At 42.9% G+C, this 23,909-nt stretch overlaps 1 protein-coding gene across 1 annotated transcript in view; it reads right to left on the bottom strand.

The window, feature by feature from the left end:
• LOC126285243 (uncharacterized) overlaps nt 1-23,909 on the bottom strand; it is a 163,858-nt gene that overhangs the window by 30,063 nt on the left and 109,886 nt on the right. Inside the window, exon 3 of the mRNA XM_049984540.1 lies at nt 21,308-21,422. Coding sequence (XP_049840497.1) covers nt 21,308-21,422 — 115 coding nt within the window. The remainder of the gene's footprint in view (nt 1-21,307; nt 21,423-23,909) is intronic.

Here is a 23,909-nt window from a genome sequence, read left to right as displayed (position 1 = left end):
GAGTATGTATTAAAATCCATGGAGAAGAAATAAAAACTTTGACGTTCGCCAATGACATTGTAATTCTGTCAGAGTTGGAAGAGCAGTTGAACGGAATGGACAGTGTCTTGAAAGGAGGATATAAGATGAACATCATCAAAAGCAAAACGAGGATAATGGAATGTAGTCGAATTAAGTCGGGTGGCGCTGAGGGAATTCGATTAGGAAATGAGACACTTAAAGTAGTATAGGAGTTTTGCTCTCTGGGGAGCAAAATAACTGATGATGGTCGAAGTAGAGAGGATATAAAATGTAGACTGGCAATAGCAAGGAAAGCGTTTCTGAAGAAGAGAAATTTGTTAACATCGAGTATAGATTTAAGTGTCAGGAAGTCGTTTGTGAAAGTATTTGTATGGAGTGTAGCCATGTATGGAAGTGAAACATGGAGGATAAATAGTTTGGACGAGAAGAGAATAGAAGTTTTCGAAATGTGGTGCTACAGAAGAATGCTGAAGATTAGATGGGTAGATCACATAACTAACGAGGAGGTATTGAACAGAACTGGGGAGAAGAGGAGTTTGTGGTGCAACTTGACAAGAAGAAGGGATCGGTTGGTTGGACATGTTCTGAGGCATCAAGGGATCACAAACTTAGCATTGGAGGACAGCGTGGAGGGTAAAACTCGAAGAGGGAGACCAAGAGATGAATACACTAACCAGATTCAGAAGAATGTAGGCTGCAGTAAGTAGTGGGAGATGAAGAAGCTTGCACAGGATAGAGTAGCATGGAGAGCTGTATCAAACCAGTCTCAGAACTGAAGACCATAACAACAACAACAAAGTTCGAAACAGTGTTTATGGCTTCTGACCCGGCCGTGCACAGATTTACAGCTGCGGAGTCTGTTTCCGCGTTCAGCACTTTGCGAACTTCCGTCATACTTGATCGTTCTGTTGCTTTTACGTGTGCGAAGCTACGATTGACTGATTTTTGTGTGCTACCTCATAATAGCTGCAACACCTAGAAGGCGCCAAGTGTTTCATAGACATGCGAGGGACCTTATTTTAAAAGTGTACTCGTTCTTTAAACGTGAGGCAGATCTAGGCGAGCCGGTCTGCGACGTTGCCAATGTGCAGAAACGTAACTCTGTTGCTGTCTGTGCACTTTCAGCCTAATTGACAATTCAGTACGAAGCGTTTGAGTTTTTGATGGAACTAACTGTAGCACATTAGCAACGAGCCACAGACAATGAAAGTCGGGGTAATGTGGCAAAATATATATGGTCAGAAACGAATACTTAAATTCAGAAATAGCCGTGTCACAAGTATTCATAAATACTGGTCGAACATAGTAGCCGGAGGACGAGTTCAAGGTACGCTATATAACAGACAAACCCGTCTCCTGGGGACTCATGACCTCAGAGGTTAAGTCCCATAGTGCTCAGAGCCATTTGAACCATTTGAAAGGCGTCTCCAGTGTACGACAAATCCCCAGAGACAGCACAGAAATGAATTATCTGCTATCGCGATAACCAGATAAACTGACAACGGGTCACGCTAGCAGCAAAAGTGCTCTGCCAAAGCAGCTTACTACGCTTCATGCCGGTCTGCACCGCTAGTACGAGGGATGTTCGGAAAGTAGGCTCCGATCGGTCAAGAAATGGAAACCACTGTGAAAATCTCATATACCGGGTGATCAAAAAGTCAGTATAAATTTGAAAATTTAATAAACCACGGAATAATGTAGATAGAGAGGTACAAATTCACACACATGCTTGAAATGACATGGGGTTTCATTAGAACAATAAAAAAAGTTTTGCTAGACGATTGAAAGATCTTTTGCGTGCGTCGTTTGGTGATGATCGTGTGCTCAGCCGCCACTTTCGTCATGTTTGGCGTCCCAGATCCCCAGACCTCAGTCCGTGCGATTATTGGCTTTGGGGTTACCTGAAGTCGCAAGTATATCGTGATCGACCGACATCTCTTGGGATGCTGAAAGACAACATCCGACGCCAATGCCTCACCATATCTCCGGACATGCTTTACACTGCTGTTCACAACATTATTCCTCGACTACAGCTAATGTTGAGGAATGATGGTGGACATATTGAGCATTTCCTGTAAAGAACATCATCTTTGCTTTGTCTTACTTTGTTATGCTAATTGTTGCTATTCTGATCAGATGAAGCGTCATCTGTCGGACATTTTTTGAACTTCTGTATTTTTTTAGTTCTAATAAAACCCCATGCCATTCCAAGCATGTGTGTCAATTTGTAACTCTCTATCGACATTATTCCGTGATTTATTCAGTTTTCAAATTTATACTGACCTTTTGATCACCCGGTATGTTTGACTGTGTCTCTAGTATGCCTGTCGGTTACATCGTTTTGCTCTTTTCAGTTCTCAAAGCATGGTGTGAACATTAAGATGCGTAGAAAATAGTGTCTCCCGCCAAGTATGAGATCCTGGTGAGAGATTTCGCCTGGTGTTATGCAGCCCACATTACAGAACTGTCATGCAGTTCCTACGGTGTGACAATTCTCGGTCGCAATCTGCAGGGGCAATGAAAATGCTCCTGCAGCGTTTTCCATAGGAAGTGTTTGATCACCCGTTCTACAACCCGTAACTGGCTCCCTCTGTGTTTCATTTCTGCTCACGTTAACTACTGGCTATGAACACAACATTTTCGCACAGACAACGAGCTACAGATGAACGTAGAGAATTGGCGGGAAGTACAGGCGGCTGCCTTCTATGACGAGAGTATTGGAAAGTTGGTACAACGCTACGACAAATGTCTAAGTCGGAGTGGTGACTATGTAGAGCAGTGGCTGGAGGGTGAGGCTGTTGCGGATAGACTATTTCTGATTTTCATGATCTTGACTCCTCTAGATACTGCAACGGAATGGGGCTGGAGAGCTGCTCTCTAGGTTATTTAAAAGCTCACTCGATGAGCTGGAGTGCACCTCCGCGGTACGCGAAAAAGTCCTCATAGCCAAACTAACAGGGGTGAGAGGTGGAACCGTCCCTGCTGTTCTGGCCACCCAGGGTGGTACAGTTCCGTCCGCACGGCGGGGTAAACTAAACTGACGAGAATTCACACAAGGCGGAAGAATCAAGTGTGCCTCCGCTACCACGTGGCTCCAACGGGCCGGCCAGAGTGGCCGAGCGGTTCTAGGCGCTACAGTCTGGTACGGCGCGACCGCTATGGTCGCCGGTTCGAATCCTGCCTCAGGCATGGATGTATGTGATGTCCTTAGGTTAGTTAAGTTTTAGTAGTTTTAAGTTCTAGGGGACTGTTGACCTAAGAAGTTAAGTCCCATAGTGCTCAGAGCCATTCGAACCACTTGAGCGATTTGGCTCCAATGACGATTTGAAATAACGGCCACAACACAAGCTACATTTCGCCATCTTGGGCATTTTCAGTCTTAAATAAACGGAGAACGTTAGAATTATCCTGCCCTTGTCCAACCGATGGCCCTCTATGTAGACAATATCTCGGTAGTGTGTGTGATCTTGGGAAAATTAATTTAATGGCAATAATTTAACGATAAATTTTGATGAATCGTTAGTCAATTATCCGGCTGATCGGCTTTAGGTATCAGTTTACTCGGAATTTTATATGGAATTTGAATCTGTGATCAGAATTAAAGGAATAATTTTATTTGTCTCTCTCTGCCATTGTGGTGAGGAGTGGTCTGGAGAGATGCTGTGGTATTGTCACGTGCTTGAAAAAGTCACTGCGTGAAAGCATTCCTTGTCAGCTGCGCGGCATGAGGCCAATAACGCTGTCGCTGACTTTACTACGCTGTAGGAACACCTTTCGCATTCGAAACAGCTCCCAGCGATCTGCGAATGGATAAATACAGGTCCTGTGCGGATTTCAAGGCAATTTTAATCCACTCTCCCCACAAACTAGTGGCAAGTTCGGTCAACGATGATGCACGTGGGTGGCAATCACGCCCCCTTGCTCCAAATTAGAGCACAAAGGATGAATAATATTTAAATCTGGCTATTTTAGTGGGTAGAGAGATAGTAAAACCCATTCTCGTGCTCACAAAACCAGTCCTGGACGATGCGGGCTGTGTGAATAAGGAGATCAGTTGTCGTGGATGGAACACAGCACAACCATTGGAGAACAAAAACTGTGCCTTGCAAAGGACTTAATCAGCCAAAATCGTCCCTTAATACTTTGCAGCTACGCGATCTTGTGTAGTAAGCATTGGACCCATGGAATACCACGATATGGCTGACTACCTCATCAACGAATCACCGCCACGTCTCACTTTTGGGATATAACCTCGACCAGAAACTCGGTGAAACAAGACTCATTCGACAAAATTCCATTTTTCTCGTGCTTCATAGTACAGATCTCATGGCTTCGCCGCCACCTTTTCCTGTTATGAGCATTAGCATCACTGATGAATGGTATTGGAATTCCAGATCAACCCGAAATTCATTGCTTATGCAGCTCCCTTCATGTTCTTTTGGTGCAGACAGGGTTCGTGAGTGCGACTTTCAATTCTGTAGTGACTTTTATAGCTGTAGTCCTATTTTCCATTATAGTTCTCTAAAATGAGCATAAACGGGGTCGACCGGAAGGAGCATTTATTTTTCTGGTTTGTTGCTTCCGTCAGTTTTTGACCATCCAGAGTCAACGTCAACTGCTGCTTTGAGCAGCTGACTTTCAGGGAGTCGTAAATCCTGCTGTGTCCACCGCCACCGCCTATCATCATGGAATGACGTCTGACGATGTTCCAAAACCGGTAACCACAAAAATTAAGGTTTCTTGCGGTCGAGACTGTTTATGTTCATTTTAAGTTACACTACTGGCTATTAAAATTGCTACACCACGAAGATGACGTGCTACTGACGCGAAATTTAACCGACAGGAAAAAGATTCTGTGATATGCAAATGATTAGCTTTCAGAGCATTCGCAGAAGGTTGGCGCCGGTGTCGTCACCTACAACGTGCTGATATAAGGAAAGTTTCCAACCGATTTCTCATACACAAACAGCAGTTGACCGGCGTTGCCTGGTGAAAGGCTGTTATGATGCCTCGTGTAAGGAGAAAGAATGCGTACCATCACGTTTCCGACTTCGATAAAGGTCGGATTGTAGCCAGTCGCGATTGCGGTTTATCGTAGCGCGACATCGCTGCTCGCGTTGGTCGAGATCCAATGACTGTTGGCAGAATATAGAATCGGTGGGTTCAGGAGGGTAATACGGAACGCCGTGCTGGATCCCAACGGCCTCGTATCACTAGCATTCGAAATGACAGGTATCTTAACCGCATGGCTGTAACATATCGTGCAGCCACGTCTCGATCCCTGAGTCAACTGATGGGGACGTTTGCTAGACAACAACCATCAAAACGAACAGTTCGACGACGTCTTCAGCAGCATGGACTATCAGCTCGGAGACTGTGGCTGCGGTTACCCTTGACGCTGCATCACAGACAGGAGCGCCTGCGATGGTGTACTTAACGACGAACCTGGGTGCACGAATGGCAAAACGTCATATTTTCGGATGAATCCAGGTTCTGTTTATAGCATCATGATGGTCGCAACGCGACATCACGGTGAACGCACGTTGGAAGCGTGTATTCGTCATCGCCGTACTGGCGTATCACCCTGCGTGATGGAATGGGGTGCTATTGGTTTACACATCTCGGTCACCTCTTGTTCGCATTGACGGCACTTTGAACAGTGGACGTTACATTTCAGATGTGTTATGACCCGTGGCTCTACCCTTCATTCGATCATTGAGAAACCCTACATTCAGCAGGATAATGCACGACCGCATGTTGCAGGTCCTGTACGGGCCTTTCTGGATACAGAAAATGTTCGACTGCTGCCCTGGCCAGCACATTCAGCAGACCTCTCACCAGCTGAAAACGTCTGGTCAATGGTGGCCGAGCAACTGGCTCGTCACAATACGCCAGTCACTACTCTTGATGAACTGTGGTATCGTGTTGAGGCTGCATTGGCAGCAGTACCTGTACACGCCATCCAAGCTCTGTTTTACTCAATGCCCAGGCGTATCAAGGTACAGGTACAGGTACAAAAAAACCGCTGTTTTCTACGAGAAATGTTCCTAAAATCAGTGGAAGATATATTTTACGCTTTCCCTGTATACGATGCAAAACTGCTATACGATATCTCTTGAAACGCCAAACACTTCTGCCGTCTTGGTTACGGAAACATACACCATACGAGTACCAACAATTTGCCCACATTCGAGTGCACTAAGCTCCGACATAATGCACTCACAACTACACAGCTGCGACCGCGACTGACACTTGCCATGTATTGAGGATATTACACAGGTACCGTACGTTGTCAAATACAGCAGCGAAACCTGCAGACATGGGTATCATCTGCACTTGTGTTCGTGAACGCATATCTAGTAGTGTTTCCATAAGTTTGGGTTCATCCCCCGTATATCGCAGCAATGTGTTGAAGCGTGATACTCCGAGGGCAGCAAAGTGCTACAGTAGCTGGAAACTCGAATTCTTGCCACTGCAAGGACACCACACAGGCAGCACGAACTGTGAGCGTGCAGATCGCGTAGACCCAGAGCCACAAGACCTAAAGCAAAATGTAATGTCTCTGGGTCGTCTGAGGCTCCGACGCACGGTGGTTGCGGACATCTGTTAAAGGCTTATTCTGAAGATTGTGTCCCCGAAGTGTAAGGAGAAGGGGACCATGGCCACACGTGGAACTACTTGTGGCGAGCTAATGGTGAAATACAGCTCTGCCAGGAAAGAAGATGTGTATGGCTTCCTGGGAAGAACATTTAACTCTTCAACAACAGATCATTCAAAGATTCTCTGATTTCGGAGTTACCGCAGATTTGCAAAAATTCAAATCCGCCGAGAGAGAAGTAAAGTTTTTAGGATATCTAATTTCTTCGGAAGGAATCTCTCTCCCAGCAAGTTAACAGCTATAAAAAATTTTCCTGTACCTTGCAGTAACAGGAAATCAAAACTTTTCATCGGACTAGCCTCATTCTTTTTCGCTTCATTCCAGATCAATCAATGAACCATCCAGCGTTGTTGAATTTACTCAAGAAAAATGTCCACTGGATATGGACATCTGAATTTAAAAATGTCTTTCAGAAAATCAAAGAAGCTCTTCTAACGAGTAACATTTTAAGTCAGCCGAACATGAATTTAGATTTCTGAATTTCTTGCGATGCATCACTTCAAGGATTAGGTGCGTGTTTATTTCAAATATAAGAAACTGGTCACCAGGATGAAATCAAAATAATCAGTTTTGCCAGTAGAATCCTAACTGAGTATGAGAGATCATATTCTCTAACTGAATTAGAACGATTAGCTGTTGTGTGGGCTTTACGCCGTTTTAACTACTATATTTATGGACGTAAAATCAAGGTATACTCAGATCATCAAGCACTAAGCTGAAACTTCCTGGTAGATTAAAACTGTGTGCCCGACCGAGACTCGAACTCGGGACCTTTGCCTTTCGCGGGCAAGTGCTCTACCAACTGAGCTACCGAAGCACGAGTCACGTCCGCTACTCACAGCTTTACTTCTGCCAGTATCTCGTCTCCTACCTTCCAAACTCTACAGAAGCTCTCCTGCGAACCTTGCAGAACTAGCACTTCTGAAAGAACATCCTCCAGGCTGTGGCTAAGCCATGTCTCCACAGTATCCATTCTTCCAAACTTTACAGAAGCTCTCCTGCGAACCTTGCAGAACTAGCACTCCTGAAAGAATATCCTCCAGGCTGTGGCTAAGCCATGTCTCCACAGTATTCTTTCTTTCAGGAGTGCTAGTTCTGCAAGGTTCGCAGGAGAGCTTCTGTAAAGTTTGGAAGGTAGGAGACGAGATACTGGCAGAAGTAAAGCTGTGAGTGCCTGACGTGAGTCGTGCTTCGGTAGCTCAGTTGGCGCCGGCACGGTAGCTCAGAGTGTTCGGTCAGAGGGTTACGTGCCCTCTGTAATAAAAAAAAAAAAACTGGGTTGACCGATCATCAACGAACTTAATCGGATGTCTTACGACGTCCGCCCCGAGCAGACGCAACGAACAAAAGCGAACAAAATGAGACTAAAAAAAAAAAAGTTGGTAGAGCACTTGCCGGCGAAAGGCAAAGGTCCCGAGTTCGTGTCTCGGTCGGGCACACAGTTTTAATCTTCCAGGAAGTTTCATATCAGCGCACACTCCGCTGCAGAGTGAAAATCTCATTCTCAAGCACTAAGCTTTTTACTCTCTTACAAACTTTATCATCCTAGGCTTACCCGATGATACTTGTTTTTATAAGAGAATGATTTTGAAATTATTTACGTAAAAAGCAAGAATAACATTATTGCTGATGCATTGTCACGTACGCCGGAAGGATTGCCGGAGCCTACTGAATTAATAGAACAGATTTCTAATCACGAGATGCTTCTCATGAAAGATCCTCTGCATCGAAGTTACTTTCTTCGTCTTGGCAGTCAGATGAACTCTCTTCAAGACACTGATCGCAATTGGTTAAAAATTAAACAGCTTCTTCAAAATAATCCCGATTACTTGCTGTCGAAATTTTATAAAATACACAATGAAGTTTTGTTCCATCGAACTTCTCTTTTGACAGGGAGGTGGTGTGTCTGTATTCCTAAAGGTTATGTTGAACATTTCATCTGGTACACTCACCTTTCCTGGGGTCATTATGGCCCCGAGGAATGTAAACACAAAATTTCAGCTTATTGTCATGTACCTAATCTCCACAAGAAAATTCACAAGCTGTTAAGAAATTGCTCCATTTGTCAAAAGGCGAAACCTTTCAACCTATGAACTGCCTTACCTTTAAACCCGATACGTACTGAGAGACCAAACCAAATCGTCGGTTTAGATTATGCAGGTCCGCTTTCTCAAGGAAGTGGAGGTTTGAAGTATCTGGTCGCATTGTTAGATCTTCTTACCAAGCATGTAAGACTCTATGCAATGATGCCATCTAACGCACTACCACTGATCAGACGAATTGAAAAGGACTATTTTCCTCGCTTTGGAAAACGTGAAGCCATGTTATCCAATAACGTAAAAACTTTTGAAGGGAAACGGTGGAGAAATTTTCTTGCAACCAACAACATCAGGCAAATTTTGATATCCTGATACAGACCGCAGAGTAATCCCACAGGGAGAATCTTGAAAGAGTTCAATCCTTTCATACGAACTTATATTCCAAACCAGCAGACTCTCTGGACTGATTTCGTCACACCCTTTGAAGAGATTGTCGATAACCTACTTCACACATCAACAGGTTTCACGCCATCTGAACTAGTTTCTAAATGACTAGAAATAAATAAATGGGTAGACCTATATTCCGAAATTACAACACCCTGAAGTAACATTAGATGACCAGTTGAGGCAAGCTCTCATATCTTTAACCACTCATGCCAACCTAAGAGAAAAGGCGCATGACAAGCACATTAGCAAAGTTTCATCGTATCGTATAAATGAACGAGAGCTATTAAAGACCCACTTCAAACCATCTGTGATTTATTACAAGAATCACAAGTGGCAGCACCTAAGAGAAAAGGCGCATGACAAGCACATTAGCAAAGTTTCATCGTATCGTATAAATGAACGAGAGCTATTAAAGACCCACTTCAAACCATCTGTGATTTATTACAAGAATCACAAGTGGCAGCACATATAAGAAGGACCATTTATCATCCTAAGAAAGGCGCACATTAGTTGCTATCTATTACCTGATTCTGTATCTGGGCGAATAAACGGGTTGTACCAACATGCAGACTTGAAGAAATACCGAGCAAATTCTTGAAGGTATCTGCTAAGTTAAGCTGCTAAAAATATATGTACGTATAATTATAAATTGTCATACTGCGTATGAAGTACCAGGATTCATAATTAAGAATAATCCACAGGATTAATACGCTGTCAAGATGCCTCAACAAGAGAATTAACTATGTGAGCACTTTTGTTATAGCAGAGCAAGGTTTGCCTTAGATGTAAGTTTGTTTTAAGTTAATTGCGCCATGAACGGCCGCAACCAAAGAGCTGACAAACAATATAGTAGGGACGTGCTAAGTGCCACCTGCTAAAACTGGTTTAAGTTTAGCAAAGCTCTCTCCTCATGAGTGAGATAAATTAATCATTCGGACCAGAATGACTGCTCATAAACGACAATTGATTATGGTTGCTTACTCTAACGAGGTTTATGTTATGGTATGAATAAGGCGTGTTTCACAACAATTTCTGTAAGACCACCTGTGAAACGCAGCAAAAAACGGCAACTTAGCATGTAAGAACCTAGTATGTCGATAACGATCCAGGTAACAGTAAAGAAATGCGCAACTTAATTATTTTTGTTACCGCACGCAGAAAACCGTATGCGTTCATAAAAATGTTCTACAGCGCGGCGCAACTGTCATACTTAGGGCGATCAGTTGCGAGTAAACTAATTTAGTACTAGAATTATCTGTGTCAAATATTCGAGTTACGAGTGTTTTAAGAAACCAGTTTCACGAATACACAGAACAGAAGGTAGCCAACAGACTCTGTTCACTGCTAATGCATGCTTTAAGTAATTTTAGGGACGTATAGAGAAAGGCCTAGATAGCTGGATCAGACGATACTGAAACTACTGTATCAATTTAATTATACTAACTATTTGTCATGAAATGAATAATTTTTGTAAAGTTCATGTCATAACATTGTGTCTTCAAATTTCTTCACTCTATTAAATTCTATTGTGTTTTACTCCAATCAGTATCCCTACCATTCTACCTTACAAAGTAAAGAAGCAAATTTTACGGGATGATTGAGTGTTTGACACGTACAGACTGTACGTATGGATAGTCGTGACATTTTAGTTGTTGACAGGCTACGCTTATTTTCCGCGAATCACGAATTCAATTAAGATTTGTTGTGTGCAATTGCATGATACGGAACACCAAGGTTCCCAACTTTCCTAGTGGAAACTTAAACATGAACTGTTCATCACGTCAATAAAGCCACGTTGACTATGTCTTCAAACTAATGACGTAATTAACAGAGAGAAAATAAAAGAGCTGAACCTGAGTAAAGAGTAACTATTGTATAAAGAAAAGAAAAACAAGGTTTCGAACTAGGTGTAAACCTAAAGTGCCTTTGGAAGCACAAACTCTATATAAGGGATACGTTTCTTTTTCGTAGGCCTTGTAGCCACAGAGACTATTTTTCCTTTGTAAATAATTTTCAGACATAATATGTATACCTAATGTTAACGGTACTCTAGGAATAATGCAGCTGGCAATTAACGAACACGTATATGGCGCTGAGTGTGAATCGACTATAGACAAGCAGTTAAAGGACACGTATAAAACTGTAGCGTGTGAACTTTAACATGACGACCAAATATATGTGGACACGAATTAATAATAACGTGTGAACTGAAAAGGTGATAGCTCCATGGGCACGTGTGGAATTCCGTGTGTGAAGTAATGCTATAAGTAGCTGTACCGCGAAGCCACGATGTGAAAGCTGAACAGTGCAAGTGAATAAGTGCTGCACTTAACCTCAACCGTTACTGTTCACCCTTCTACGGAAACATTCTTCGCCACAGATGCGGAAGTTGCCGTGTCTGGCTGCTCCCATATTCCCGAGTCGATGAAAGTGTGTAAAACTTACAGCACAGCTAGTAGTAACCAAATGCTCTGCTTCTCTCAGAATACTGCAGCCAGCGTTGTCGAACCGTCATGTTATTATCACGTGACTATGACAAACAGACCTAACACTGCGTACGCTGCGCGCTCAACAATCCAAATTCTTCTGCACAACGAGAGCGGGCGCCGAATGTGTTTGAAATAATATCAAAATAAACTATGATAAAACAATGAGTTAAACCCTCATATACCTTATGAAATTATAAAGACACTAGAATGAGATTTTCACTTTGCAGCGGAGTGTGCGCTGATATGAAACTTCCTGGCAGATTAAAACTGTGTGCCGGACGACCGAGACTCGAACTCGGGACCTTTGCCTTTCGCGGGCACATGCTCCAGCAGAATAGCTACTTTGAAGTTAGGACGGTAGGAGACGAGATATTGGCAGAACTGAAGCTGTGAAGAGGGGTCGTGAATCGTGCTTGGGTAGCTCAGATGGTAGAGCACTTGCCTGCGAAAGGCAAAGGTCCAGAGTTCGAGTCTCGATCCGGCACACAGTTTTAATCTGCCAGAAAGTTTCATAAAGACACTAGTCAGAAAAATCTTAAGCTCGACTTTGACAACTGCTACCGAATTTGTAGACCAGGCCAAGTAATGACGAAACGTGTCAACAAAAAATAAAATAAGAAACTTGAATCAATATGAAAGCTAAGCATTCATAAAATTTATGCAGATAAAAAAATTGTTATACTTACCTAATCCAGTTTCCTTTTAGACTAAATTATTAGTAAATAAGCACATTCTGATACTGATTTTCTCTGTATTTTTCATGTATGGGAACATGAGTGGAAGCTCGAACATGTGTCAGGTGAAATAAAGACCGCCACCAAACGGCTCAAGACGTTGCAGAACCAGTTTTTCATTTCCTGATCCACGACGTATTCCCATGACGTCCAGACAACCACTTCAACCACCACAGTGAAAGTGATGCCTCATGTGAAAATGCAATCAATTTCCCCTTCCATGTGCAGTGGTATCAATTTTTACCCGAAATTCTGCCACATCCAGTGCAAGCAAGGCATACCAACCCAAGTCGAGTGATTTTTTTTTTTTTTTTTTTTTTTTTAGTATGCCATGAAAGCCATAAATCAGTAAAGTGCTACGTGTTCTCTCAAGAAATCGTCGTCGAAACCACGACATAAATGTTCCTGAAAATGTCAGGAATGTCAGTTCTGTGCAATATATTTTTCCAAGAGTGCACAGTCCACCAAGACCTCCTGTGAAGTCAAATTATTTATTTATTTATTATTTTTAATGTTTGTTACGCTCTTTATAATGCTCCTATGCATGTGTATCTTTGTCCTAGTTTCACTGTCTCTGAACATTCGTTATCTTAGTATAGTACATTAGTAAAAGTACAAGTCTATTGGCAAATAATTAGTCTGTGGACAAGTCAGAATTAATTTCATGTGTACGAATATATTTACCTTTTATTCCTTATGTCAACTACATTGTGTAGTGTCATATGTGAGATTTATTGTAAAGAATTTCAACGAATAATTGTAAGTTGTTTCACGAAAGCAATAATACAGGGTGATTCAAAAAGAATTCCACAACTTTAGGAATTTAAAACACTGCAACGACAAAAGGCAGAGCTAAGCACTATCTGTCGGCGAATTAAGGGAGCTATAAAGTTTCATTTAGTTGTACATTTGTTCGCTTGAGGCGCTGTTGACTAGGCGTCAGCATCAGTTGATGCTAAGATGGCGACCGCTCAACAGAAGGCTTTTTGTGTTATTGGGTACGGCAGAAGTGAATCGACGACAGTTGTTCAGCGTGCATTTCGAACTAAGTATGGTGTTAAACTTCCTGATAGATGGTGTATTCAACGTTGGTATAAACAGTTTACAGAGAATGGGTGTTTGTGCAAATGGAAAAGTTCTGGACCGTCGAGAACGAGTGATGAAAATGTAGCACGCATCCAGCAAGCATTTGTTCGCAACCCAGGAAAATCGACTCGCAGAGCTAGCAGAGAGCTGCAAATTCCACAATCAACTGTATGGAGAGTCCTACGAAGAAGGTTAGTTATGAAACCTTATCGTCTGAAATTGGTTCAAGCACTGACTGCAGCTGAGAAGATTAAAAGAATCGATTTCTGTGATTTTATCCTTGCTCAAATTTTACACAGATGAATCTTTCGTTTCAGGATTGTGTTTAGTGATGAAGCACCTTTCCACACTAACGGGAAAGTGAACCGTCACAATGTCTGTATATGGGGCACTGAGGATCCGCGTGAAACAACTCAGTATGAACGTGACGCCTAAGGTGAACGTTTTCTGTGCCATTTCAGCCAATAATGTTTTTGGTCCCTTTTTCTTCGAAGGTGCTTCTGTAACTGGACTACAGTATCTGGAGATGTTAGAGAATTGGCTGTTCCCTCAGCTCGAACAAGAAGCACAAAAATTCATATTTCAGCAGGATGGAGCGCCACCACATTGGCACTTATCTGTCCGTAACTACCTGAACGTCAACTACCCGAGGCGATGGATCGGCCGCCAGGCAGCCCGTGACAGAGAACTTCATTACTGGCCTCCAAGAAGCCCTGATCTTACCCCCTGCGATTTTTCTTATGGGGGTATGTTAAGGATATCGTGTTTCGGCCACCTCTCGCAGCCACCATTGATGATTTGAAACGAGAAATAACAGCAGCTATCCAAACTGTTACGCCTGATATGCTACAGAGAGTGTGGAACGAGTTAGAGTATCGGGTTGATATTGCTCGAGTGTCTGGAGGGGGCCACATTGAACATCTCTGAACTTGTTTTGAGTGAAAAAAAAAACCTTTTTAAATACTCTTTGTAATGATGTATAACAGAAGGTTATATTATGTTTCTTTCATTAAATACACATTTTTAAAGTTGTGGTATTCTTTTTGAATCACCCTGTATTACGACTACGCGTGAGTCGCGATGATCCTCGCGGCGACATCGCTCCTCACGCGGGAAGCAATGTAATATTATTGGATTTCAGATACTTTGCAAATGAGATACTTGTCATAAAAGAAAGGAACAGTCATCGGTCTGTAGTTCGTAAAGATATTAAGCATCACAGCGCATGTGTAAAGAGACGAAATGCTTTATAATGTGCGCCTACACCAAGAGACGCGTCCAGCGTTAAAATATTGCAAATAAGCACTATGACCCACTGGGCGCAGATATTTAAATCATTGCCACAGCGCTCGATAGCAATAAGCTGCGAAACATTTGACAGAGTAATTCATCATTTGTTAAGACTTGTTATAGAGACTTCATTACCTTTTTACGTTTGGTTGCCGACTTGTTAAGACGTGTTGTGTAGCGCCGCTACATGCTATATTTTATTTAGTGTCAAAAACCATGTAAATCACCAGGCAAAAGGCTTCGGTAAACCGTGTGACGGTGCAACGTACTTATGCGCACGCGAGAACATTTAATTTTTTAAGAATTCTCGGACAGACAAAAGCAGCGATTCTTGGACTGCTCCATGTATGAGAGAAACATAAAAATGTAAGTTTTGTATTCATTGTATATTTGTTAATGTTTATTAGTTTAACGCTTTTGTTCTTTGAGAATATATTGAAGCTTCACTTTACAGAAAATCTCTGCTTATTCTTTTCTTTAAACTCATCATGATTTTTCTATGTATGTAAGCTTTGTCACAGGTTCGCTCTTCATCGCGGTATCTCGATTGTATTCAGGAGGACATTAATGTGTTCAATTTCCAATCTGATAACTTTTTACAAAATTTCACTGTTTTGCATTCATTTCCGTTTCTTTATTATTCAAGTAGTTCCCTTGGGTATTTTCATCGAAGGTTCTGATGGCGTGAAGGCAATCCGGGTCAAAGGTCAGTCACGAAACCACCTTCGCGTAATCAAACCTTACGTTTCACGAACACAATCGAGAAACGACGCATCGTCGATCACACATTAATTTTTCTCTCTTTCCAAAAAAAATGGTTCAAATGGCTCTGAGCACTATGGAGCTTAATTTATGAGGTCATCAGTCCCTTAGAACTTAGAACTAGTTAAACCTAACTAACCTAAGGACATTACACACATCCAAGCCCGAGGCAGGATTCGAACCTGTGACCGTAGCAGTCGTGTGGTTCCAGTCTGTAGCACCTAGAACCGCTCCGCCACTCTGGCCGGCTCTCTCTTTCCAAGTCGTACCAAAAACGGCAAAGCTGAAGTGCCGTAAGTAATAGGTTGCATTCTTTATCTTATCGGCAAACATTGCCAGACATTATCATCATTACTGTTATATTTGATTAAATGTGTGTGGATAGCAAAATCTGTAACACTAGAAACGGTAAATATACACTCCTGGAAATGCAAAAAAGAACACATTGACACCGGTGTGTCAGACCCACCATACTTGCTCCGGACACTGCGAGAGGGCTGTACAAGCAACGGCACAGCGGACACACCAGGAACCGCGGTGTTGGCCGTCGAATGGCGCTAGCTGCGCAGCATTTGTGCACCGCCGCCATCAGTGTCAGCCAGTTTGCCGTGGCATACGGAGCTCCATCGCAGTCTTTAACACTGGTGGCATGCCGCGACACCGTGGACGTGAACCGTATGTGCAGTTGACGGACTTTGAGCGAGGGCGTATAGTGGGCATGCCGGAGGCCGGGTGGACGTACCGCCGAATTGCTCAACACGTGGGGCGTGAGGTCTCCACAGTACATCGATGTTGTCGCCAGTGGTCGGCGGAAGGTGCACGTGCCCGTCGACCTGGGACCGGACCGCAGCGACGCACGGATGCACGCCAAGACCGTAGGATCCTACGCAGTGCCGTAGGGGGACCCACCCCCACTACCCAGCAAATTAGGCACACTGTTGCTCCTGGGGTATCAGCGAGGACCATTCGCAACCGTCTCCATGAAGCTGGGCTACGGTCCCGCACACCGTTAGGCCGTCTTCCGCTCACGCCCCAACATCGTGCAGCCCGCCTCCAGTGGTGTCGCGACAGGCGTGAATGGAGGGACGAATGGAGACGTGTCGTCTTCAGCGATGAGAGTCGCTTCTGCCTTGGTGCCAATGATGGTCGTATGCGTGTTTGGCGCCGTGCAGGTGAGCGCCACATCAGGACTGCATACGACCGAGGCACACAGGGCCAACACCCGGCATCATGGTGTGGGGAGCGATCTCCTACACTGGCCGTACACCTCTGATGATCGGCGAGGGGCCACTGAATAGTGCACGGTACATCCAAACCGTAATCGAACCCATCGTTCTACCATTCCTAGACCGGCACGGGAACTTGCTGTTCCAACAGGACAATGCACGTCCGCATGTATCCCGTGCCACCGAACGAGCTCTAGAAGGTGTAAGTCAACTACCCTGGCCAGCAAGATCTCCGGATCTGTCCCCCATTGAGCATGTTTGGGACTGGATGAAGCGTCGTCTCACGCGGTCTGCACGTCCAGCACGAACGCTGGTGCAACTGAGGCGCCAGGTGAAAATGGCATGGCAAGCCGTTCCACAGGACTACATCCAGCATCTCTACGATCGTCTCCATGGGAGAATAGCAGCCTGCATTGCTGCGAAAGGTGGATATACACTGTACTAGTGCCGACATTGTGCATGCTCTGTTGCCTGTGTCTATGTGCCTGTGGTTCTGTCAGTGTGATCATGTGATGTATCTGACCCCAGGAATGTGTCAATAAAGTTTCCCCTTCCTGGGACCTTGAATTCACGGTGTTCTTATTTCAATTTCCAGGAGTGTAGTAGCAGTAATATAAGTATACCTTCATTATGTAGCTCTACAGCAATGATATACATGTCAGTTAATACGACAGGATCTGAAATCTGTCCTATAACGTAATATACTGATTGTCATGTATGTTACTGCTTACAAATCTTTGGTAGCGACAATTCTTGACACTGTTTGACAAAACTGCCACATAGTGTAAACATGGATCTGACAAGTTTAATGAGTTTATATTACCTTTTTACTATTATTTCTAAGATCATATTAAAATATATCTGCAGCACGTGTTCATGTACGATAATTACAATTTTTTGGCATTTGGTATATGAAGATAGAATATACAAAAAGGTATAAAGTTGCAAAATTTCTTCTATAAAATTTATAGTCTGCCTTTTTGTATTTTATGGCGAATACTTAAAGTGAACACAAGCATTCTGCTAACGATATCAACAAAAAGATCACCATTCTCCACAAAGCAAAGAAACGCTGATTATAAAATTCTGTATTCTAGAAGACACTGAAATATACACCCATATGACAAAACAATGGAACAGCATACTTAATGAACAAACAAAGTTACGGAATAAGATATGTATACAAAATTTCAACCAAATAATGTTGGTTTGGAGTCTATGTCCTGCAGGTAAAATTGCATACTTCGACCTGATTACGTTGGATTATTTTTCAGTTTTATAAATTTTGTATATTCTACTTTCATATACAAAATGTAAAAAGAATAGTTTACATATATGAGTGCGTGTCACAGATACATATAAACGGAAGTAAGAAAGGCAGGCACTGGACTCGCATTCGGGAGGACGACGGTTCAATCCCGCGTCTGGCCATCCTGATTAAGGTTTTCCGTGATTTCCCTAAATCGCTCCAGGCAAATGCCGGGATGGTCCCTTTGAAAGGGCACGGCCGACTTCCTTCCCCGCCCTTCCCTAATCCGATGAGACCGATGACCTAGCTGTCTGGTCTCCTTCCCCAAAAACAACAACAACAAAGGCAGGTAATACACACTCCTTGACCTGTCAGCTCCATATTTGCATTAGCCTATATGACAGTTGAGTGAACGATGTAAAGAATTGTCACTGCCTAAGATTTGTCAGCAATAACATAGATGACAAGCTGTATGCTATGTTACAGAACAAATTTCAGATTCTGTAGTATTAATTGACATGTTTGTCATTGCTATAGGTTAACTTATTATAAGTAGACTTATATTAGTGCTACTATGTGCACATTTATAATTTTGTAGAAATCTATGTTCATACAATTGTACACTTGTTTGTTCCTCCGTATCCACTGATGGGTTATAAAACCAAAAACCGGTTTTGGAAAATGAAACATTTCTAGTGCAGCTCACGACGTATTAGAATATGTCTTTAATAGCGGGATTTAAAGAGTCCATTTCGAACGTGTATTAGCAGTCATCAGGGTTGAATTGTGTATTTAACACCTTCGTCAATTATGCGGGGTTTCAATTTAATTCACCTGTGGAAATTCATTACTTTAAACCACTTTTCATGTTTTACCTTTTCTAACACGTGTATCCATGTCCGTGTTGGAAATTGAAATCTTTGTCCCATAGGACAATGTATGTATTCTATGTACTATGCACTTTGCTTAAGATTCACACTGCAAACGTTTTATAAGTGATTTTCTGCAGCTAAAGTAAGTTAAATGCTGAAGCAGCACCCCGAGATTATCCGACGTCGCAACGGTGGTAAAAGAGAAATAGTATATTTCACTAAAAGGACGCCGCAATCACGCAGAATCTTGAAAGCCCAGGACACGATAAACCAACGGCCACTGAATGTCGCCGGCCGCGGTGGCCGGGTGGTTCTAGGCACTTCAGTCCGGAACCGCGCGACTGCTACGGTCGCAGGTTCGAATCCTGCCTCGGGCATGGATGTGTGTGATGTCCTTAGGTTAGTTCGGTTTAAGTAGTTCTAAGTTCTAGGAGCCTGATGACCTCAGATGTTATTAGTCCCATAGTGCTTAAAGCCATTTGAACCATTTTTGAGCCACTGAATATCAAATACACCATATCTGTGTTGCCCTCGATGAACGTATTTACCACAAAGCGCACATATCAGTAAAGCAACAGAAATGTCTCCAAATGAGGAAAGCGCTTGTACCACCGGTCGTCAGTACGCAACTGAAAACAGCGACAAAAGCAATAGTCCCCCCCCCCCCTCCCCTCCCCCCCCCCCCCAGCACTATTATAGGAATGCACGTTGTGGGGAATGGAACGAAAGACACGACTCTCAACATTGCAACCTAATCAAAATCAAGTACTACGTCGGATTCTCAGGACTCTCGCCTGGAAACGTGTGTTGGTTAAGTATGATACCCTCTGATGCTGATCGCGAAGTCCAGATCATGCATCATGCGATTTCCATCTTTTCGGCAACCTGGAAGAACATATGGGAGAAGCAGATTTTCGAACGAGAGGACTTTCACGCAGCGGTTCTCGAATGACGTTGTGGCTAAGGAATGGATTTCTGTTGTTAAGGAGTTGAACGACTGGAAGAACCTTCCTACTGTTGCTTACAGAGACTTGGTGATTATGTTGAAAAGTTGTGTCATGTATCTGTGTCACTCTGAAGTTGAGTGCAGCTTTCAGTAACGATTGCTTGGCCTGCTGTAATAACGGGCAACCTACGCAGCAAATTCGGTCATAAAATCAACCTCCAGAGACATAATCCCATCCCTCTGCTAAATCTGCAATACTATGCAACAACCACAGTTTGGTTCTAAGGTAGTCCTTTAATTCCAAATCAAATTATCTACTAGGAAAATGGAACGTCACCACAGAGCTAAAATGGAAAGAACCCAAAGCCAAACGCTATGTGAAGCACCACAACCCCCGAGTGGTGTAGTTCCATGAGGACCCATCAAAATCCCAAAGTGATCGTAAATGGTGACTCCAAACTTCTGTAACACTCGTTATAGCTGTCAGGTCATTTCAGTGACTTGTGTTTTATGACGCATTGATGTTTTTCATAGGGACAAGACGTAATAACATACAATATTTTACAACTTCTACAATGTTGTTGTTGTTGTTGTCTTCAGTCCTGAGACTGGTTTGATGCAGCTCTCCATGCTACTCTATCCTGTGCAAGCTTCTTCATCTCCCAGTACCTACTGCAACCTACATCCTTCTGAATCTGCTTAGTGTACTCATCTCTCGGTCTCCCTCTACGATTTTTACCCTCCACGCTGCCCTCCAATGCTAAATTTGTGATCCCTTGATGCCTCTTCTAGTCAAGTTGTGCCACAAACTTCTCTTCTCCCCAATCCTATTCAGTACTTCCTCATTAGTTATGTGATCTACCCATATAATCTTCAGCATTCTTCTGTAGCACCACATTTCGAAAGCTTCTATTCTCTTCTTGTCCAAACTAGTTATCGTCCATGTTTCACTTCCATACATGGCTACACTCCAAACAAATACTTTCAGAAACGACTTCCTGATACATAAATCTATACTCGATGTTAACAAATTTCTCTTCTTCACAAACGCTTTCCTTGCCATTGCCAGTCTACTTCGACCATCATCAGTTATTTTACTTCCTAAATAGCAAAACTCCTTTAATACTTTAAGTGTCTCATTTCCTAATCTAATTCCCTCAGCATCACCCGATTTAATTTCACTACATTCCATTATCCTCGTTTTGCTTTTGTTGATGTTCATCTTATATCCTCCTTTCAAGACACTGTCCATTCCGTTCAACTGCTCTTCCAAGTCCTTTGCTGTCTCTGACAGAATTACAATGTCATCGGAGAACCTCAAAGTTTTTACTTCTTCTCCATGAATCTTAATACCTACTCCAAATTTTCCTTTTGTTTCCTTTACTGCTTGCTCAATATACAGATTGAATAACATCGGGGGGAGGCTACAACCCTGTCTCACTCCTACAATAGAGTTACGATTTTACAGGAAAATAAACTACAGCTTACCTTGATGACGGGCTTTGCTATGCTGACGTACTTCAGTCGCTTCTCGAGAGGTGGCGGAGGCGGCGGGGGCGGTGTGGTCCGACTGTCCTGGGGCGGTCCATACTCCAGGAACGGCCTGCACAGGCATAATGCAAGCCTCACCAAAAGCTCCGCATCATACATAATTTCAATTTCTAAATTCCAATTTCTAATTAAGTGTGCCGTATTGAGCCGGAACTCCTATTCAGCTTGGCACACTTAAGCTGACTCAGTACATTGTATGGTGTCTGTTCCCTTAATTGAATCTGATGGCGATATTTTCGAAACGCGTCATTAAAAAGAGTGGTCGCAAAAGTACCTGTGGCTGTTTTACTATTATCATAGCGTCCGTAACAGGTATTCCCATAATCCTACCAAGGTGCATAAGGGTTAGAAGAAAGCAAAAGCTATACATGGTGTTGGTATACCAGGATATGCGAATATACGAGGCGCTTTTTTAAAGTACGTACCGTTTAAAAGTAAAATGAAAAAGAAGACATTATCAGAACAATTTTATTTTACACGAAAGCCTGGACTCTTAATTTGCTTTTCAACCTGATGTCCACCTACATTAAAGCACTCGTAGTATCGTTCAACCAACTTCTGAAATCCATCCTCACTGAAACCTGTCGCTTCATTTACAAACCTGTGCTGTACGTAGATATGACTTCGTCATCTTCCTCGAAGCGTTGACCGCCAAAGTGCTTGAAGTGCAAGAAAAAAATAGAAAATTGAAATGCTATATGTTCTAAGAGTCAAATCCCATATTTATCATCTGCACCTCTCTTTGTACATAACTTATTTGTATCCAAAAAATTGAGACGATATTCTGTTATCACAGAATTATGCTGTTCATTTTATCACTGCAAAGAACAATGAGACAAATTAACAAATAAATAATTTATTAAGAACAGCCCTACCAACATTGATGCACTACGTCTTATTTTGGACAACATAAGTAAGTAACATTTTGGCTAGTACAACTATGGTCAACAAAAAACATATCTGTTAAATTTCTAAAAGAGAGTAACAAAATTAAATTCAGCGAAAAATTTCTCAGTACTGACTTCCGTTTCTTACACCACTCTATTCTTTGGGTCAGATGTTACAAAGTTTCCTGTACAATTCCATGTGCTGTTGAGGAAGAAATGGGAACACCGTCAACAGATGTTTCTGTTTTCTTTTTGCAACTGAAAAAAATGGCTGGTCTTTCGGATGAAATACAACATGGTATCCGTCAGCTATGGTGTTCCTTTTTTTCAGTATACTGACATTATTCCACTCTTATGATGCAGTGTAAAAAATTTTAATACGAGGGTAATCCCAAAAGTAAGGTCTCCATTTTTTTTGTAAGTACAGAACTCTGTTTGTGTGGCAGTTGGTCACACTGTTATGAAGAGTGCTTTACGCGTTGTGTGTAAACACGCGCACGCCGCGCTCAGGTGCTCAGTATTGGCTTGGCAGCCGTTGCGAATGGAGCTCCCGGTGGATGTTACCGCCACAAAATGCGAATTGAACACAGTTATTTGGTTTTTGAATGCAATGAGCACTGCGCCGATTGAAATCCATCGGCAATTGATGGAATTGTATGGCGAGTCGTACATGGATGTCAAAAGTGTTCGTAACCGGTGTAGAGAGAGTGGGAGAACATCAATTTCTGAGGAGACAGTGTTGAAGGTTGAGCAAAGCATGCGTGAAGATCGGCGGATCACAGTAGATGATCTCTGCACTTCGATTCCTGAGGTTTCCCGAAGCACCGCTCACAGAATTTTAACGGAAACATTGAACTACCAGAAGGTGTGCCGCATGCTGACTGAGGATCACATGCGGCAACGAGTTGATGCTTCCCGCGCATTTCTTCCACCTTGAAACGGAACAGGAAAGCTCTCTGAATTCAATTGTCACGGGTGACGAAGCCTGGGAGTACCACTTTACATCTGAGACCAAGCAGCAATCACGCCAGTGACGGCATCCTTCTTCGCCAAAGACGCAGAAATTGAAACAAACACAATCTGCCAGTAAAGTCACGACAACCGTTTTTTGGGATCTGAAAGGAGTATTGTTGGTCGACTTTCTGCCCACTGGGACCACAATTAACGCTGACAGGTACTGTAAGACTCTGAAAAAACTCAAACGGGCAATTCAGAACCGGGGAAGAATAATGTTGAGCAAGGGCGTACACATTCTCCATGACAATGCTCGCCCACACATCGCTCGGCAAACCGTTTCTCTCTTGCAACAGTTTCAGTGGAACATAATCAACCAAACACCCTATAGTCCTGACTTGGCGACCAGTGACTATCACCTGTTCCCTCGGTCAAAAGAACACTTGGCCGGAAAGCGATTCAGCTCCGACGACGAGGTGAAAGAAGAGATTCATTACTTTCTGAACAGCATGGCGGCAGCTGGGATGACATGGGCATACGGAAACTGCCACAGCGTCTACAAAAATGCAACGACAGAAATTGTGATTTTGTCGAAAAATAGCTAAATGTTTGAGCTGTAAACTGATGTAAACCATTGTAGAGATAAACAGGTCTATGTACTTATAAAAAAAATAGGAGACCTTACTTGTGGGATTGCT

Source organism: Schistocerca gregaria, chromosome 8 (genome assembly GCF_023897955.1).
Source record: "Schistocerca gregaria isolate iqSchGreg1 chromosome 8, iqSchGreg1.2, whole genome shotgun sequence".
In the NCBI taxonomy this organism is placed as follows: domain Eukaryota; kingdom Metazoa; phylum Arthropoda; class Insecta; order Orthoptera; family Acrididae; genus Schistocerca; species Schistocerca gregaria.
The sequence above is the reverse complement of the archived record's forward strand: the minus strand, read 5'-3'. Positions and strand labels throughout refer to the sequence as shown.